Here is a 16,839-nt window from a genome sequence, read left to right on the forward strand (position 1 = left end):
CCCAGTGTAATCCCGTCCCTAACATCAACAGTGCTGAGGAAGGACTTGGTGAGCAACAGTATTTGTCAACACAGAGAGCACCATTCATAGTTTTTGTGCAAAAGTGAGTCAACCTAAATAAATTTGGGAGATTTTTCACAAACATCTCTACTTGAAGTGTATTTTGACAAATTAGAAGTGGCAGCATAAAAACACATTTCATCAGGGACAGAAGCAGCAGGTATCAGGAGCCAGAGACTGCCCCAAGACATCCATGTGTCCTGTCAGGCTTGGGGGTCATGGGGGGCACTGCCTTGGAGACCTTTGGTCTGACCATCAGCTGAGGAGGGCTTTCTGGGTGGCATGAATCTGAGGGGCATCTCTGAGGCACACTAACAGAATTGGTGACTGCAGGGCACAGTGAAGAGGAGTAAAAATTTGAGAATAGAATATTACTCAGCCATCAGAAAGAATGAATACCCAACTTTTGCATCAACATGGATGAAACTGGAGGAGATTATGCTGAGTGAAATAAGTCAAGCAGGCAGAGTTAATTATCATATGGCTTCACTTATTTGAGAAACATAAGGAATAGCATGGAGTGCATTAGGAGAAGGAAGGGAAAAATGAAGGGGGAAATCAGAGGGAGTGATGAACCATGAGAGACCCTGGACTCTGGGAAACAAACTGAGGGTTTAGAGGGGAGAGGGATGGGGGAATGGGTTTGCCTGGTGATGGGTGTTAAGGAGGGCACATATTGCATGGAGCACAGTATTATACGCAAACAACGAATCGTGGAACACTACATCAAAAACTAATGATGTACTACTATACATGCATAACATAATTTAAAAAAATATGTTGAGACTTGCTTCTAAACTGGAATTGGAAGGATGAGCCATGTGGAGAGCGACTTTGAAACTCGGTTTATTGGCAAAAGAAGCACCAAGAATCAAACACCAAGTAAACAAGCAAACAAACAAATGAAAACATCAAAATGGGTGGGGGGACCAAGAGCTCTACCCTGAGCTGTGCTCCCAATTTTTGTGCCCCACCTCCCCTTCCTCATGATCGTCGATTTTGGCTGTTTTCTCTTTCTGGGTGAGTCCTCTGTCTGACAGGCTATTCACAAATATTTTCCCATGGATTATTCCATGGAAATCCTTGCCTCTGACCAGAGTAGTGAGTGATAGGAGTTGGGGCCAGCTTTGTCGCCTTCACTTCCTCTGGGCGAGCCCCACTCTGCCTCCAAACCAGTGAATGAGCTGCGGTTAGTACTTATCTTGTCATCCTCAGAGACACCCCTGAGTAAGTGAGGCTGCCTGCTGCCTTGTGTCTTGGGAGACGGACGGACAGCCCAGTGACCCAGGTCAGTGCTCCTGGGTCATGGGGGCTGTGCAGTGAGCACTCTGCCCCTCCAGAGCTCTCGCAGGGCTTCTGGGAGATAGCCCCAGGACACAGCCATCTCAGTGTTTGAAACCCTGTATTTGTAAACCTAGCTGAACACCATCTTCTGAAAAATGGAAAACCACCCATAGCTGGGAGAACAGTAGTATTTGTACCTGTGATGGATGAGTAAGAGCACACCTATGGTCGTCAGACACACTTACACAGAAACCCCTCAGTTAAAGAGGAAGGACTCATGAGGAACCTGGGTGGCTCAGTTGGTTAGACATCTACCTTTGGCTCGGGTCATGATCCCGAAGTCCTGGGATAGGATTGAGCCCTGCTTTGGTCTCTCTGCTCAGCGGGGAGTCTGTTTCTCTCTCTCCCTCTGTGCTCTCTCTCTCTCTATTAAATAAATAAATACAATCTTTAAAAAAATAAATATATCAGAAGGACTCACAAAGAGAAGTGACTGCTTTCCGGCAGGGCCTTTGGGACCCTCATGGAGGTCTCATCATCTGCTGTGACAGCAGCAGACCAGGATTTGGTGGCTAGGCCTTTTCTGAACACTGATGTCACTACTCACACTACCTCTTCATGATCAGTTTGCCAAAAGGATGAAATACACAAACCCCAGGAATCCTAATCAGTGCTCTCTTGACTCATGGCACCCTAAAGTCTCCTGCAGGGCATTGGTCCCTCCCCATTGTGCTGAGGCCAACTGAATATGCAGAGTTCTCTCTGCATCAGAGCCAGACCCCCAGTGCTGGCAGTGCTTTCTCAGGTACCCATTTCCCATGCTGTCCATAGACCCAGCTGCCTCCATATTCCTCATATTCCACTCGAGGACCTTTCTTCCACAGGCCCCATTGCCAAAGTAGAGTTTATTTATGCACTGACATTCAAGATCCTCCTAATGAAGCCTCTCCTCTCTCCCCTCCACTTTCAACTTCTCTGCTAGCTTCTCTCCTGCCACAATTGTCCCAACACTACCTGCATGCATCCCTGCCCCTTTGCCTGGTCTCATGCTCTTCCCTCTGCCTATAGCATCTGTCTTATACATCATCACCTGATATTTTAAAAACTCTTTATTATGGAAAGTTTCAAACCCACACGAAAGTAGAAAGAAGTGGACAATGGATGGAGACCATGTACCCATCAACCAACTTCACTGATGATGAGCCTGTGGCCAATCTTGTTTTCTCTGTATGCTACCCACTCCTCCTCCTAAAACAGATGGTTTTCAAACAAATCCCAGACATCACATCATTTATTAAATCTGTGAATATTTCAGTATGAATCTCTAAAAGTAGGAAGTTCTTCCTTTTTCAGGTACCTCTTTTGTAGTACTCATCATATACCTTCAAAAATCAACAATGCCTAAAAAAAAATTACAGGAAAATTTTAGTGTCATCAACTAGCTAGCCCGTGTTCTCATTTCTCCAATGTCTAATATAGAAATGTATGCAAATGCATGTATAAATGTAGAGACTCTTATATCTGAATATGTTTGTAGAAGTATATGGATGTGTTTGTGTATATACAGAGACATGTACATACACACGTACATACAAAAACATGTCAGTTCATTTGTTTGATTAGATTGAAATAAGATTAAATGTAATGAAATAAGATTAACATGTAAGTTAGGAGGTGCCTGGGTGGCTAGGTCAGTTAAACATCTGCCTTAGGGGGCGCCTGGGTGGCTCAGTGGGTTAAGCCGCTGCCTTCGGCTCAGGTCATGATCTCAGGGTCCTGGGATAGAGTCCCGCATCGGGCTCTCTGCTCAGCAGGGAGCCTGCCTCCCTCTCTCTCTCTCTCTCTGTCTGCCTCTCCATCTACTTGTGATTTCTCTCTGTCAAATAAATAAATAAAATCTTTAAAAAAAAAAAAAAAAAAGCATCTGCCTTAGGCTTAGGTCATGATCTCAGGATCCTGGGATCCAGACCTGTGTCAGGCTCTCTGCTCAGCAGGAAGCCTGCTTCTCCTTCTCCCTCTGCCTGCTGCCCTGCCTAATTGTGCTCTCTGTCTCTGTGTCAAATAAACAAATAAAATCTTTAATACACACACACACACACAATTAGTTGTTATGTCTTCTAAGTCTTTTTAAAATGCAGAATCTTTATTGTGTTTTTTCTCTCTCTCTCATTCTTCCTATAGAGTTGTCCACATTCTGGATTTTACTGATTGCATACAACTGTGATATCATTTGATATGTTCTCCTGTACTCTGAATTTCCTATAATAGGTAGCTAGATATAGAGATTCAATTAAAATAAGGCTGTGTTTTGCTTCATTTTGCTTTGTTTGGCATGAAGAATTTTGTGGGTGTTGACACAAAATGAACAATCATTTTTAAAAATTTTAAAGAGACAGTTAAGGAATTTTATTGAAACCCAAGTGAGAACAGCTGCCTGGAATATACAATCTTCACAAAGAAGAAAGTGATCCAGGGAAGGAACATTTGGTGCATGGCTATCTATGATTCTTTTGTTTTTTGTTTTTTTAATATAAATATAAATGATAATTACAAATTATCATTACAAAGGACACACCAGAAAATTATTGACTTTATCTTGTGTCTTTATTATGTGCAAGGCCGTGGGACTCTAATCTTACAGGAACCAGGAAAGGTTTTTTTTTGTTTTTCTTATCTTTGTGTTTGGAATACTCCTTTTTAGTTATTTTTCTAATGAAGCAGATGTACAACGTATGCTGAGGGCAGAAACAGAGCTTTCAGGTTTTGCCAAGTCGTTTTGACCTTGGTAAATGTTGAAGTATGGCTTCCCTGGGAGCCCAGGAGCAGGGCCCACAGGCATTAAAAGCTGAGAATTTCCTTTATCATGGGTGCTGGCATGTGTTGTCATCAGAAAGCCTGTAATGTCCATTGTCTTTATTTTTGCCCTGCTAGCAGCCATCAGCAACTACCAGCCCTTATATAACACCTGTCTAATTATCTGAGTGTAGTTTATATTCATTTAGATTCCATAGGAAGATCTGTGAATGGCATTTCTCTAGTTCTTTGTGTTGGCTTCCCTATACTTGGAGGTCAGTGTGACTGGGTATAAAACCCTGAACTTATGCTTTAGTGAGCATTCATTGCCTCACTCTACTGGCTTCTGTGATTAAGCATTTTTATTCACAAGTTTAGTGATAATCTGGTTTTCTTACTCTTTTTAGTGACTCAGGTAATTCTGTTTTGTTTTTGTTTCTGTTCTTTTTAATTCTCAGAAAACCAAAGGTGTTTTTTTGTTTGTTCTCCTTTAAAGTTAGGTAGACTTACTATAATTTATATTGGATTTAGTTATTCTGGGTTACTTTTCCCAGGTACTCAGTGTACCCCTTCAGTATTAATTACAGGAAAATTTTCTTAAATCATAGTTTTAACATTTGTTCTTTTCCATTGTTTGTTTGCTTTTCTAAAGTCTCCTTTTGTTTTGTCTCTTTTCTATATGCCTTATTTTCCTTCAGAATGTTTTCAGCACTCCCAATGCACAAAGGGAAATGTGCATCTTTAGTGTCACAGTTGAATTTGCTTTGGAACCTCTGCTCCCCCAAGATGCATACTATGTGCATTGCCTGAGGACCCTTCCCTTGCCCTGTCCATGATGGAGCTGTCCCCACCCTAAGCCAAACAACCTTCCCTTTACTTCTACAATACAATTTGTCTGCTCTAGAATTTCATATAAATTGAAGTATTCATGCTTTTCAAATTTAATACGTTAAATCATAACATTACATGTTATGTTTCTTTTAAGGTGTGACCCACTGTGCTTTTCCACTCCTGTGTCCCTTCTGGTTTAGCCTTGACTTGTGAAATTACTTTCTTTCAAATTCTTTCCCAGGTTCTGTTCACATCTCTTTCTATTCTCAAATTACATTGCTTCTGAATTTTCCCCAGTTCTGATAAATATTGTTTGCTCATAATATCTATCATTTTCTTAATTGCTTTTAGCTTAGTTTGAAATAACTGCTATTACAGTGGTTTATGTCATTGCTTATCTTTTCATTGATTTGACCTTTACTATTAGAAACTCATCTTTCTATCTCCCATAAGAACCTAACATGGTGTCTTACAATAATAAATTTTATACACACACACCACACACACACACACACACACACACACACACACCCCTTTTTTTCTGTTAAACTGAAACCTAACTTTTTATGATCGGTGTGAGATTTCTTTTTTTTCACTACCTTGTGGAAAGCTCTGTCGAATCTCATAAAATCCAAGACTCCTGGGCGAGAGGTTCAAATCATGGAGCTGAAAGGGACCTTAAAGTTTCTCTTGCTTAACTACTTTATTAACAATTCCACTTTCATGTTTTTTTTTTAAAAGATTTTATTTATTTATCAGAGAGAGAGAGGGGGAGAGAGAGAGCACAGGCAGACAGAATGGCAGGCAGAGGCAGAGGGAGAAGCAGACTCCCTGCTGAGCAAGGAGCCCGATGTGGGACTCGATCCCAGGACCCTGGGATCATGACCTGAGCCGAAGGCAGCTGCTTAACCAACTGAGCCACCCAGGCGTCCCAACAATTCCACTTTCATAAGCAAATTGCCCAAGATTACACAAACACTTAGTATCAAAGCTGTGACTAAATCCCTGGTTTCCTGGCTCTTGGAGTAGTTTTCTTTGTATCATGACAGTTCCAAAGTAAGGAAAACTTGTTTCCATATGATATGAAATTTGTACTGATGTTGTATACCTACTTTCGTTTTATTTTTTTTTTTCTTTTTCACAATCTCTATCGGTTCTCTCTCTCTCTTTTTCAATTCACTGAAAGTATTTACTTGAGCCATAAAATTTATCTCTTGGAAGCCCATGTACTTTGAAACATCAGATGTGATATTCTGATCCTAAGTAGAAAGGATCGTAATGGCTTGGGTTACTTAGATTCATCATTTTCTTTTTTTTTTTTTAATTTTACTTATTTGTTTGTTTGTTTGTTTCAGAGATAGAATTGAGTGATTCATCAGTTGCATTTAACACCCAGTGCTTATTACATCAAGTGCCCTCCTCAATGCCCATAACTCAGCTATCCCTCCTCGCCCCACTCTCTCCAATGACTATCAGTTTGTTTCCTATAGTCCAGCATCTCTTATAGTTTGCCACCCTCTCAGTGTTCGTCTTACTTTATTTTTCTTTCACTTACCCTATGTTCATCTGTTTTGTTTCTTAAATTCCACATATGAGTGAAGTCATATGGTATTTCTATTTCTCTGACCAATTTATTTCAATTAGCATAATATCGTCTAGTTTCACCCACAGCATTGCAAATAGCAAGCTTTCATCATTCCTGATTGCTGAGTAATATCCCATTGTGTATATACCACAACTTCTTTATCCATTCATCTGTCAATGGACACCTGGACTTTTTCCATACTTTGGCTATTTTGGACAATGCTGCCATAAACATTGGGATGTGGGACGCCTGGGTGGCTCAGTTGGTTGGACGACTGCCTTCGGCTCAGGTCATGATCCCGGAGTCCTGGGATCAAGTCCCTCATCGGGCTCCCAGCTTCACGGGGAGTCTGCTTCTCTCTCTGACCTTTTCCTCGCTCATGTTCTCTCTCACTGTCTCTCTCTCAAATAAATAAATAAAATCTTTAAAAAAAAAAAATTGGGATGCATGTGTCCCCTTGAATCACTGTTTGTATCTTTTGGATAAATACCCAGTAATGCAATTATTGGATCGCATCATTTTCTTATCTGTCTGGTATTCATCTAAACTTGTGAACAGGAGGGTTCTTCAAACACTGTTACAGATAACAAGAACTAGGGAAGGAGGAGTAACTGGGGATCACAGGCAGATACATGGAGCTGCCCCCTCACCCCACTCTCCCACCCCCACCTACCAGCAGCTGTAAGAGGAGAAGATGCAGCATAACTGACTGGTGTGATGACTTCCAACTGGCTTCCAGTGCTGGACTCATAGAAATAGCCTCCAAGACTTCACACAGAGAATGAAGTTGGGGGATTGGCCATTGATGCACTCCAGAAAGAGTTTTGTCAACAGGAGGCAGCATGCAAGATGTAGTCAAGGCTATTTAAGCAGATCAAGGGTCAAATAAGAGACAGCCACTGGTTCTGAATATCATGGACTGAGAAAAAAATATATAAAATAAGCAAAGTATTATTTGTTATACAATATAACAAGTGATATTATATAAACCTATATGTATTGTAAGGAGCCTGGGAAGAACAGCACAGTCACTGGATTAGTACTCCAGAAAGCAGTGAGGAGGAGGTTGGTGGGTTACCCCAACGAGTAGCAACATTTTCTCTCCTTGTTATCTCTGAGCTGCTAAACTCCCGCTGGTGGAAACCTGCTCTCAGGGAGGATGGGGTAGAAGTGAACACAGAGGAAATGAGCTAATAGGAATTATCAAGTGAAATACAATATATATAATAAGATGGTCTGTGTTTAAAGACATAGTGAAGGATGCTGCAAGTGATAAAGATAAGATTTCACTGATTTCAGCTTCTTTCATCCCGAAGTAATTATAACGTATGATGCTCATAGTTGGAAAAAAAGAAAAAAAACAAAAACAAAACAAAAGAATCATAGATAGCCATGCACCAAAAGAGGAAGTGAATTTAAGTGTGTTCGATATATTTATTTGAAGACTTTTTTTAAAAGAGAGTAAACTATCCTATGTACAATGGAGCCAACTAGTGCAACAGGCCAAAACTTGCACTATATACAATGAAACAAACAAACAAAAAAGCCTCAACCTTATGTTCAGAATTATCATTTTCTGTGGTGCAGATTCTGATTCAGTGCTCCCAGGTGTATTGACGAGTCCACCTTTCTAACAAACTTCCAGGTGGTGCTGATGCTGCCAGGTCTCGGCTGGTACTTTAGGTATCAAACTGTGGACAGCACCTCAGAGACCTAAGCTGTGCCTACAAGATGCTGTAACATCAGATTCACATTTGCATCTTGTGCAGCTCAAGGAGATCACTAAGTGGGGATTATTCTAATTACATAACACTTGAACAGTACTCAACTTTTCATTGAGTACTTACTGCATACCAGGTGCTAGAGAGGGAAAAGGTAATATTGGTTCTTTAGTCTCAAGGAGCTCTGGGAGAAGAGCAGGGCCGAGGGCTGGAGGAGGATGTTTGCATTAGCAGCTGTCATATTTGTGAGAAGGAGGCAATAGGAGCCATAACAGAAACTGATACCGCGGCTGAGAACACACCAGAGATGGGAGAGGTCCTTCTAGCTGGGCAAGAACATGCAACTCTATTGAAGATGTGGAGTTGGAACGGATGCATCCACATCTCTTTTGTAAGATACTTAAAACAGATTTGAGGAGAAGGAGCTCAGTCTGAGGAACCAAATTACACTTCAAGAAGATTATTCTAAGCTTTGTAGTACATCTGGCAATCACAAACCCTACAAGAGGTCCGATTTTGAGTGGCTTCTCTGTAGAAGGACAAGATTAGAGAGTTTGAGGGTTTGGATCAGAAGCACCTCAATGAACATATTGTGCTAGCTTGGAAGATGATCAATCCCAGAGATGATGCTGACACATGTTGTGCCTTGCATGTTGCCAGTACTCAAAAGATCTTGTCTAAATAGTTTAATTAATGTTTTTAGCTCTCAGACTGTAAATTTGTCTCCAGAGCTAAGTATTTCTCAGTAGCACATTAGCAGATGTGACAGTGTGTTTTTTGACCTCTCTTAAATCTGACACAGTGTCACATAAATAATACCCACCATCTCTCCGTGCATATGCTGTAGCTTGACTAGTCATTTGTCAAGTCTACTAAAATGTTATTTTCCAGTTAGTCACAAAGGTGACTTCTCTCTCTTGGCCAGTCTGAAATTTTAAATTCTTGTAGCTACCACCAATAAAGCAATTATGGTATCAGAAAATTCCAAGATCTAATAAAAAGCTAGAGTACTCAAAGTCCCTAAGATGGAAAAGTTTTCATAATAGCTACTAACTCACAAAGAGGAAATTCTTGAGAAAATTCATTCTTTTTGTTGTTAGGAAAAGTCTAAGCATTTATAAATCTTAAGAAAATGTCCTTACATCATCATTATTTTTTCTTACAGGAAATTACTCAAGTGCTTTTAAATTATTTTATTCATTATTTTATTTAAATTATTTTATTTTATTTAAAATTTTTAAAGTATTTTTTATTTCTTTTTTAACTGTAGTTGACATACCATCTTAGTTTTATGTGTACAACATAGTAATTCAACAAATCTATGAATTACTCAGTGCTTGCCATGATGAGTGTAGTCGCCACCTGTCACCATACAACATTATTACTTTACTTTTCATCCCCATGACTTATGTATTTTATAACTGGAGAATTGTACCTCCTAATCCCAGGTCCATCCATGTTGTTGTAAATGGCAAGATCTCATTCTCTTTTATGTCTGAGAAATATTCCATTATATATGTGTGTATGTATATACGTGTGTATACACATGCGTGCGTGCGCGCACACACACACACACACACACTATGTCTTTATCCACTCATCTATTGATGAACGTCTTGGGTTGCTTCTATTCTTGGCTATTGTAAATAATGCTGCAATAAACATAGGGGTGCATATATATTTTCAAATTAGTGTTTTCATTTTCTTTGGGTAAATACCCAGTAGTATTTGGTATTTTGATCATACAGTATTTTTATCTTTAATTTTTTGAGGAAGCACCATACTGTTTTCCATAGTGGCTGCACCAATTTACATTCCCACCAAAAGTGCATGAGGGTTCCCTTTTTCCACATCTTCGCCAATACTTATTATTACTTGTCCTTTTGATACTAGCTATTCTGACTGGTATGAGGTCACCATGATTCTGATTTTCATTTCACTGATGATGAGTGATGTTGATCATCTTTCCTATGACTGTTTGCCATTGGTATGTCTTCTTTGGAAAAATGTCTATTTAGGTCCTCTGCCCATTTTTAATTAATTTTTTTAAATTTGGTTTGGTTTGGTTTGATGTTGAGTTGTGTAAGTTCTTCATATATTTTGGAATTAACCTCTTATCAGTTGCATATTTTTATCAGATACATCATTTGCAAATATTTTTTGTCTTTTTATTTGTTGAGGGTTTTCTTTGCTGTGCAAGGAAATGCATTATCTCCAAAATCTTAATCTTTGGTATCTTTTTCTTTCTCCTCCTCCTTTTCTTTCTTTATTTCTTTTTTCTTTCTTTCTTCTTTCTTTTTTTGGAACATTTTGTTTGTTTGTTTTTGGAACATTCTATATGCTAGGAAAGAATGTTATCTAGGGAGAAATAATTTAGAGGGGTTTTTAATTGTTTCCCATATATGTAGATGTTTCTCTAAGTTGAGTACCATTAAGGCAGGGAACTTCTAGTTCAATTCTGCAACTGTGTTGGAAGTCCAGTAGGCACGTGTGAGCATTGAGCTAGTGCTAATACATACGTTAGAATGTACACGTGAGTGTTTCCTTAGTTGGAGAATTTTGTCTATATACAGAACTAATGGTGTATGTTTTCTTGTCATTTATCTTCTAAATCTGTGTGGGACATTTATTTAAACCTGTTCTTCCTTGGTTGTATGTTTTCTAGTGGTTCCAATTTCTCCAGAGCCTCCTTTATTTGGAAGCAAAGACTTTATAGGGATGTGAGTAGTCAATTTCTGGCTTTATCTGACTAGTTGCCCTGATAGAGCCTTTTAAAAATTGGTAGCATAGGTAGGATTAGACTATTGTCTGACTGGATCCCCACCCCCACCCCCACCCCCCAGCTCCTGTGTATATCAGCTGACTAGTGCAAGCTGAAACAGAAAGGTTGCAGGTGATTAGCTTGTTTTCAGATGCAATTTTTTTTTTTTTTTAAATCTCATCTCTGTTTTCTCTTCTTCCAGGAGAAATGGGTCCCATGAGGCAAGTGTGACCCTGGAGTGCAGACTGCCAGCCTGACGCCCAGTCAGGGAGGGAGAGCATCATGGATGGCATAATTGAACAGAAGAGCATGCTGGTGCACAGTAAAATCAGTGATGCTGGCAAGAGGAATGGCTTAATTAACACAAGAAACTTCATGGCCGAGAGCAGAGATGGCCTGGTGTCCGTTTACCCAGCACCACAGTACCAGAGCTGTCGGGTAGTGGGTAACACAGCTCCAGCCAGCCTGGATAACAGCAGGAATGAGCCAGTCCAGCAACTGCTGGACCCCAACACACTTCAACAGTCTGTGGAGTCCCATTTCCGACCCAACATTATCCTCTACTCAGAGGGCGTGCTGCGCTCTTGGGGGGATGGCGTGGCTGCCGACTGTTGCGAGACCACCTTCATTGAGGACCGGTCACCCACCAAAGAGAGTCTGGAGTACCCTGATGGGAAGTTCATCGACCTCTCAGCTGATGACATCAAGATCCACACCCTCTCATATGATGTGGAGGAGGAGGAGGAATTCCAGGAGCTAGAGGTCAGAGGATGTGTTTATCATGAGCCTTTGGGAACGGGACATAGAGATTGGGTGGGGACTTATAAGTGCCTGGCAAAAGTTAGGGATTGCAATTAATGTGCAGAAATGCAGAGAAACTGAAGCACTATTAAATATTAATTGAAGATGAAGTGGAGAAAGACTAGTAGGAGCTTCAGCAGAGATGCTGGTAGAGATGACCCAAGGGAATAGCTATGAGGATGGAGCTACTAGTAAACTAAAGTGTTGCCAGCACCAGAAGTCAGCTGGGGATTCCTCCTAATGGCTCCCACTTGAGAGAGAGGGGTCATTGACAAAGGTGATCAAGGTGAGAGGACCTAGTACATGGTCCTCGTGCCACATGAAGCTGGAAAGTCATGTGTAGGGACAATTTAAGAAGATTTTTTGCTGTCACAAACAGTTTCTTTAATTTGGCATTCCAGAGTTCCTACTAAGGGAAACTTGGTATAGCTAAGCCTGCTGGTAGAAACAGTAGGAATGCTGGCCTAAAGGGTAGATGAGTTGAGTTGTTACAAGAGTCACTGCTTCAGTAGACTGGAGGCAGGTAAGGGCATTTGGGTTACATGCTTTGAAACATGTTATGTTGGGCATGGTATAACACAACACAGCAGCCAAGGAAACCAGAAGCATCGGGCCTGGAGGTGGAATGAGAACCATAATTAACTGCAAGGAGATGGTTTTAATCAGAAAGGAAATTCAGAAATGGGAAATGTTTTGCAGTGATTCTTATAAATGGAGCCTATGAAAACCAGCTGGGAGGGAGTCCAGAGAAGTCAAGTTGTAGGAGAGGCCATCAGAGGAGACCTTTATACCCTCTGGGGACACTCGTTAAGGGGAATAGGATGGGGTTGGCTCTGGCAATGCTGAAGTTTTTAGAAAGCTGCAAGAAGTACTTTGGCTTCCATTCACAAGCCTTTTTCACATGTCCATTTGTTTTCAAGGCCTGAGGGCATTGCTAAATGCAAAAGTACGAATGTCGCTTGGCCTGCATGAAGTTCAGGAAACAAATACACAAAAAAGCAATTTTCACAAAATACAGGAGTTATGATGGTAGAGTACCAATCCTGCTCTGAGAGCATCAAAAGAGAGAGGAGATGAGACTCCCAAGTATAATGTGGAGGGTCAGGAGTCATTACAGAAGAAGCAACCCCGCATTACATCTTGAAAAGAACCAGAGCAAAATGGCTTATGGGGAGTGGTGGTGGGAGAACTCTGATCCAAGGGGATATCATGAGCAGAAAAAACACAGAGGCATCCAACCTAGGTCTGCAGGGGACTGTAACTGTTTACAATAGTTAAGACCTGTGGATCATGGTAAAGCTGGGGAGACAGGACCATACCAGCCTTGTGAGAGAGGCTGGAATTTAGGCAAGGTCACAAACCTAGATGCCTACAAAAGTAAGGACAGGTAACAGCATCAAGAAGGAGCCCTATATTGAGGAGAATGGCCTGAGACTTGAGAGTCCAGGCTCACTGTCAGCTATAGGAGTGCTGCTTGCTGCATCTCATAGACCACACTGCTAGGCACCCCAGTGGGCGTCATGGGTGGGGTAATCCCTGAGGGTTTTCAGACAGGAGGGCTGGGGTCAAATTGAGTTTTCAGAAGCTACTGTTGCTACAGAGTGGAACAGAGTGGGGAGATAGAGAGGAGAGGGGAGGGGCATGGGGCTAAGACCAGACTGGATTTACAGAGCGTATTGGGACTTGTTCTAAGAGATGGTGAGAGAATCAGGATAGTACTAGAAGTGAAGAAGAAGTGAAGTTTGCCATTGTTCTGCCACAATGGGAAAGAAGGTGTCAGGTCTGTCCTGTGCAGAGATGTCCCTAAGCTTTCAAATGGTCAAGCTGGCCATCAGAAGATTTTCAGCTTTGTTAGGAATATTTGGAAAATAATAAATAATACTAAAAATGTAAAAGAAATCTGTGAATGTTTCCATCATCACTTTGTCACTTGTGTGAGCTGCATTCCTCCCTCCCCCTCCTTATATCCATCAACTTAAAGTCCATATCCTTGAATAACTACATTCCACCAGGGTAGGTGAGGATGAACAGGTGAGTAACTTATCTTCTTAGTCCTTAGTTTACTTCTGTTCTGAGACTTCATAATGAACTACACTAAAAGGAATTGTATTCCTCTTTCTTTAAGACTAGCATGGGCTTCAGATTGAGCTTGCACATAAACACAGCCATTATTTAAGTACAAATAGTCATTTCATGATATGTCTCAAATCACATTTTTGGCAATTACTGAGTCCATTTTTTGGCAACAATTTTCAGACAATGACCTTGACCAGTAAATATGGCCTTCGGAACTCTGCAGAGGACCAGAACACACTTAGAGACAATCTTTTAAATTAAATGCTAGGAGGTTGGTGGCTGGTGCAACAGGCTTTCCTACCTGGTCAGTCTAAGAGTTTGACAGGTAATACAGGTTTCTGGGGAAATGAGCTCTCCCACCCAGTCTGTTTCCCTGTCCTGGCAACAGTAGTGATAGCCCATCAGAAACAGTTAACTTGGGATGCCTGGGTGGCTCAGTTGGTTGGGCGGCTGCCTTCAGCTCAGGTCATGATCCCAGCATCCTGGGATCGAGTCTTGAATCAGGCTCCTTGCTCAGCAGGGAGCCTGCTTCTCCCTCTGCCTCTGCTGCCACTCTGCCTGTCTGCGCTCGCTCACTTGCTCTCTCTCTCTCTGGCAAATAAATAAATAAAATCTTAAAAAAAAAAAAGAAACAGTTAACTTTAATGACACAGCAGCTGGACTCTTTACTCGTGATGTAGTTCTCATGAGTAAATGATGTAGTACTTACTGTGTATTAACATGTTTATAATCACCTCTGATACAATAAGGTGGAACATGCTGGCATTTATATCTTAGCCAGAAAGGGCACACCCAATGACATTGGTGGAATAAGTTGTTTAAAAGTTGGATTGCCTCATCAGAGACTTTCTGGTTGGCAAACCCAGACCAAGAAAAGGCTCCTTGCACAAGCTCTGAGGGGAAAGAATCAAGACTCAGTATGTCTCCTGTCATTCCTTCAGTGCTATTTAATATAGCCATGGAAATCCAAAGTGGTTGACTTGGTCCATGAGGAATTCTGTAAAAACAAGATATTTTTTCAGCAACGTTCTTATGGTGTAGCCATGGCAGTCTTTATTTAGGAAGAAAAACTAATGAGTACCTAGAAGAGTCAGTGTGCATGCAGCCACTGTTGTAAAGTTTACTGTTTTTTCCATTCCATGAAATAATAAAGGAACATGTATCAGTTAGCATTTGCTGCATAACAAATACTATAAAGCCTAATGGCTTAATATATTTATTTAGGTCATGATTCTTGGGGTCAACAACTGGAATTGGTGTCAGCTGGATGGTTCTTGCTCTGCTAGTCTCACTCAGTTTCCCTCACTAGTCTGTAGGTAGCTGCAGCTCAGCTATGCAGCTGTACTAGAGACTGCTGTCTGGCCATTGACTGAGATGACAGAGGTGGCTGGACCACATGTCTCTAATCATCCAGCAGGTCACTCCACCACGTAGCAGTCATGCTAGAGATCCCAGGAGCAGCAAGAGAGAGTGAGTCCCTGCATATGAGGCCTTTCCGAGTCTTTGCTAGTGATATGCATGCCATTGTCTTATTGCTCAAAGGAAGGTGCATGGCTAAGACCAAAGTCAGTGTGGGAGGGACTTTTTAGAATGACAATATGTGAACAAATTGGATACTAATTATTGTAGTCTGTAGTCTACCACAGAGCAAAAACATTTGGCCTATTTGAGGTCTATTTTTTCTTTTTAAGATCATCTTATTGAACAGCCATAGTTATTTTGTGACTTAAACAGAAAACACAGTAGATATTGATCTGAAGCCCTTCCCAGAAGACAGCACTACTTCAGAGAAAACAACAACAAAAAATAAGAATTCAACTTCTTCACTCAGTCTATAGCAAACTGATACTATTTCCAAAAAGCTGCAATTTTCAGAAAGCCATTGTGCTGATGAAGAGCAGTGGTCCTTGTCACTAGAGTTCCTGTGTACCAGACAACATGCCTCCTACCTTATCACGCTACCTAGAGAGGTTCATCCCAGACATTTATAATGAAGACATCCCTGATACAGAGGGTTGCTCACTTGATGCACATTTCTGCAAGAACATGTGGAGTTTTCAGTTAACCCTCAAGGTTTTACTAGTGTGAGTAGGTTGGGTAACTAATGTCAAGAATCTTTATGGAAAGGCCTCAGAAACTGAAATTTGTCCTGCTCTATCCAAGAGATGTTGAATTGCTGGGGCTCTGAATCAGATCAGGAGAACTCAGGGGGTCTCTGAGGGATCATGGGAGTGCAGAGGTAGGTCCTCTGCATAGGGTGCCCATTGCACTCAGTGTGACCAGACAGGCCTCCCCAGGAGGGACCATCTAGCCACTCTGGGTGCATGATTTGGGGCTTGGTATTCCAAAACCCAGGGCTGCCTCCCTGGTGTTTGTCTACTGCTTCATCTAGTGTCCAGGCCACTGCTAAAACTGCAGGTTTCAAGAACACCAACAGCAGGAAACCACTTCTTTTCACACAGATAAACTCAAACAGTGATTTCAGGCTCGGGTAATAAAGCAGTTCTATGAAATGGAAAATTTGAGTTTAAAGCTATGAAATAAAGTAGGTGGAGTTCATGGCTAGAGAGGCCTAAGCTCCCCGCTGCTGTTAGAGATACTTATCCAATGTTTAAAGGCCAATTATTACCCTTATATTTGTAATATTGCAACCCCTTCAGGATCCTAGAGCACATGGAATATCATCACTTAGAAACAGTGTCCAAGGTGGTGGGAGGAGCTGTTTCTTCACCACGGGAAGGAAAGGGAAGTTAGGACCCACTGAAGGAGTATCAGTCTGTGCCAAGCCCTTCATGACCCCGCTGTCAGGTAACCCCCTGGCAGCACTGGGCCACAGGTACTGGTCCTGTCTCACCTGAAACTTGGGAAGTGTCCAAGGTCACACAGCTGGCTCTGCTGACAGCTCTTAGAACTGAGACATGCTGATT

General features: G+C 41.4%; 1 protein-coding gene across 5 annotated transcripts in view; it reads left to right on the forward strand.

Moving 5' to 3' along the window:
• Positions 1–16,839, forward strand: part of SYNDIG1 (synapse differentiation inducing 1) — a 173,728-nt gene that overhangs the window by 64,929 nt on the left and 91,960 nt on the right. For 4 of the 5 annotated variants that reach the window (XM_032351587.1, XM_032351583.1, XM_032351585.1 and 1 more), the window contains exon 2: positions 11,238–11,797. In XM_032351587.1, coding sequence (XP_032207478.1) covers positions 11,318–11,797 — 480 coding nt within the window. In that variant the 5' untranslated portion in view covers positions 11,238–11,317. Of the gene's footprint in view, positions 1–11,237; positions 11,798–16,839 lie in introns of those variants that run through there. The other variant, XM_032351586.1, reaches the window with a different exon arrangement.

Source organism: Mustela erminea, chromosome 7 (genome assembly GCF_009829155.1).
Source record: "Mustela erminea isolate mMusErm1 chromosome 7, mMusErm1.Pri, whole genome shotgun sequence".
Taxonomy (NCBI): domain Eukaryota; kingdom Metazoa; phylum Chordata; class Mammalia; order Carnivora; family Mustelidae; genus Mustela; species Mustela erminea.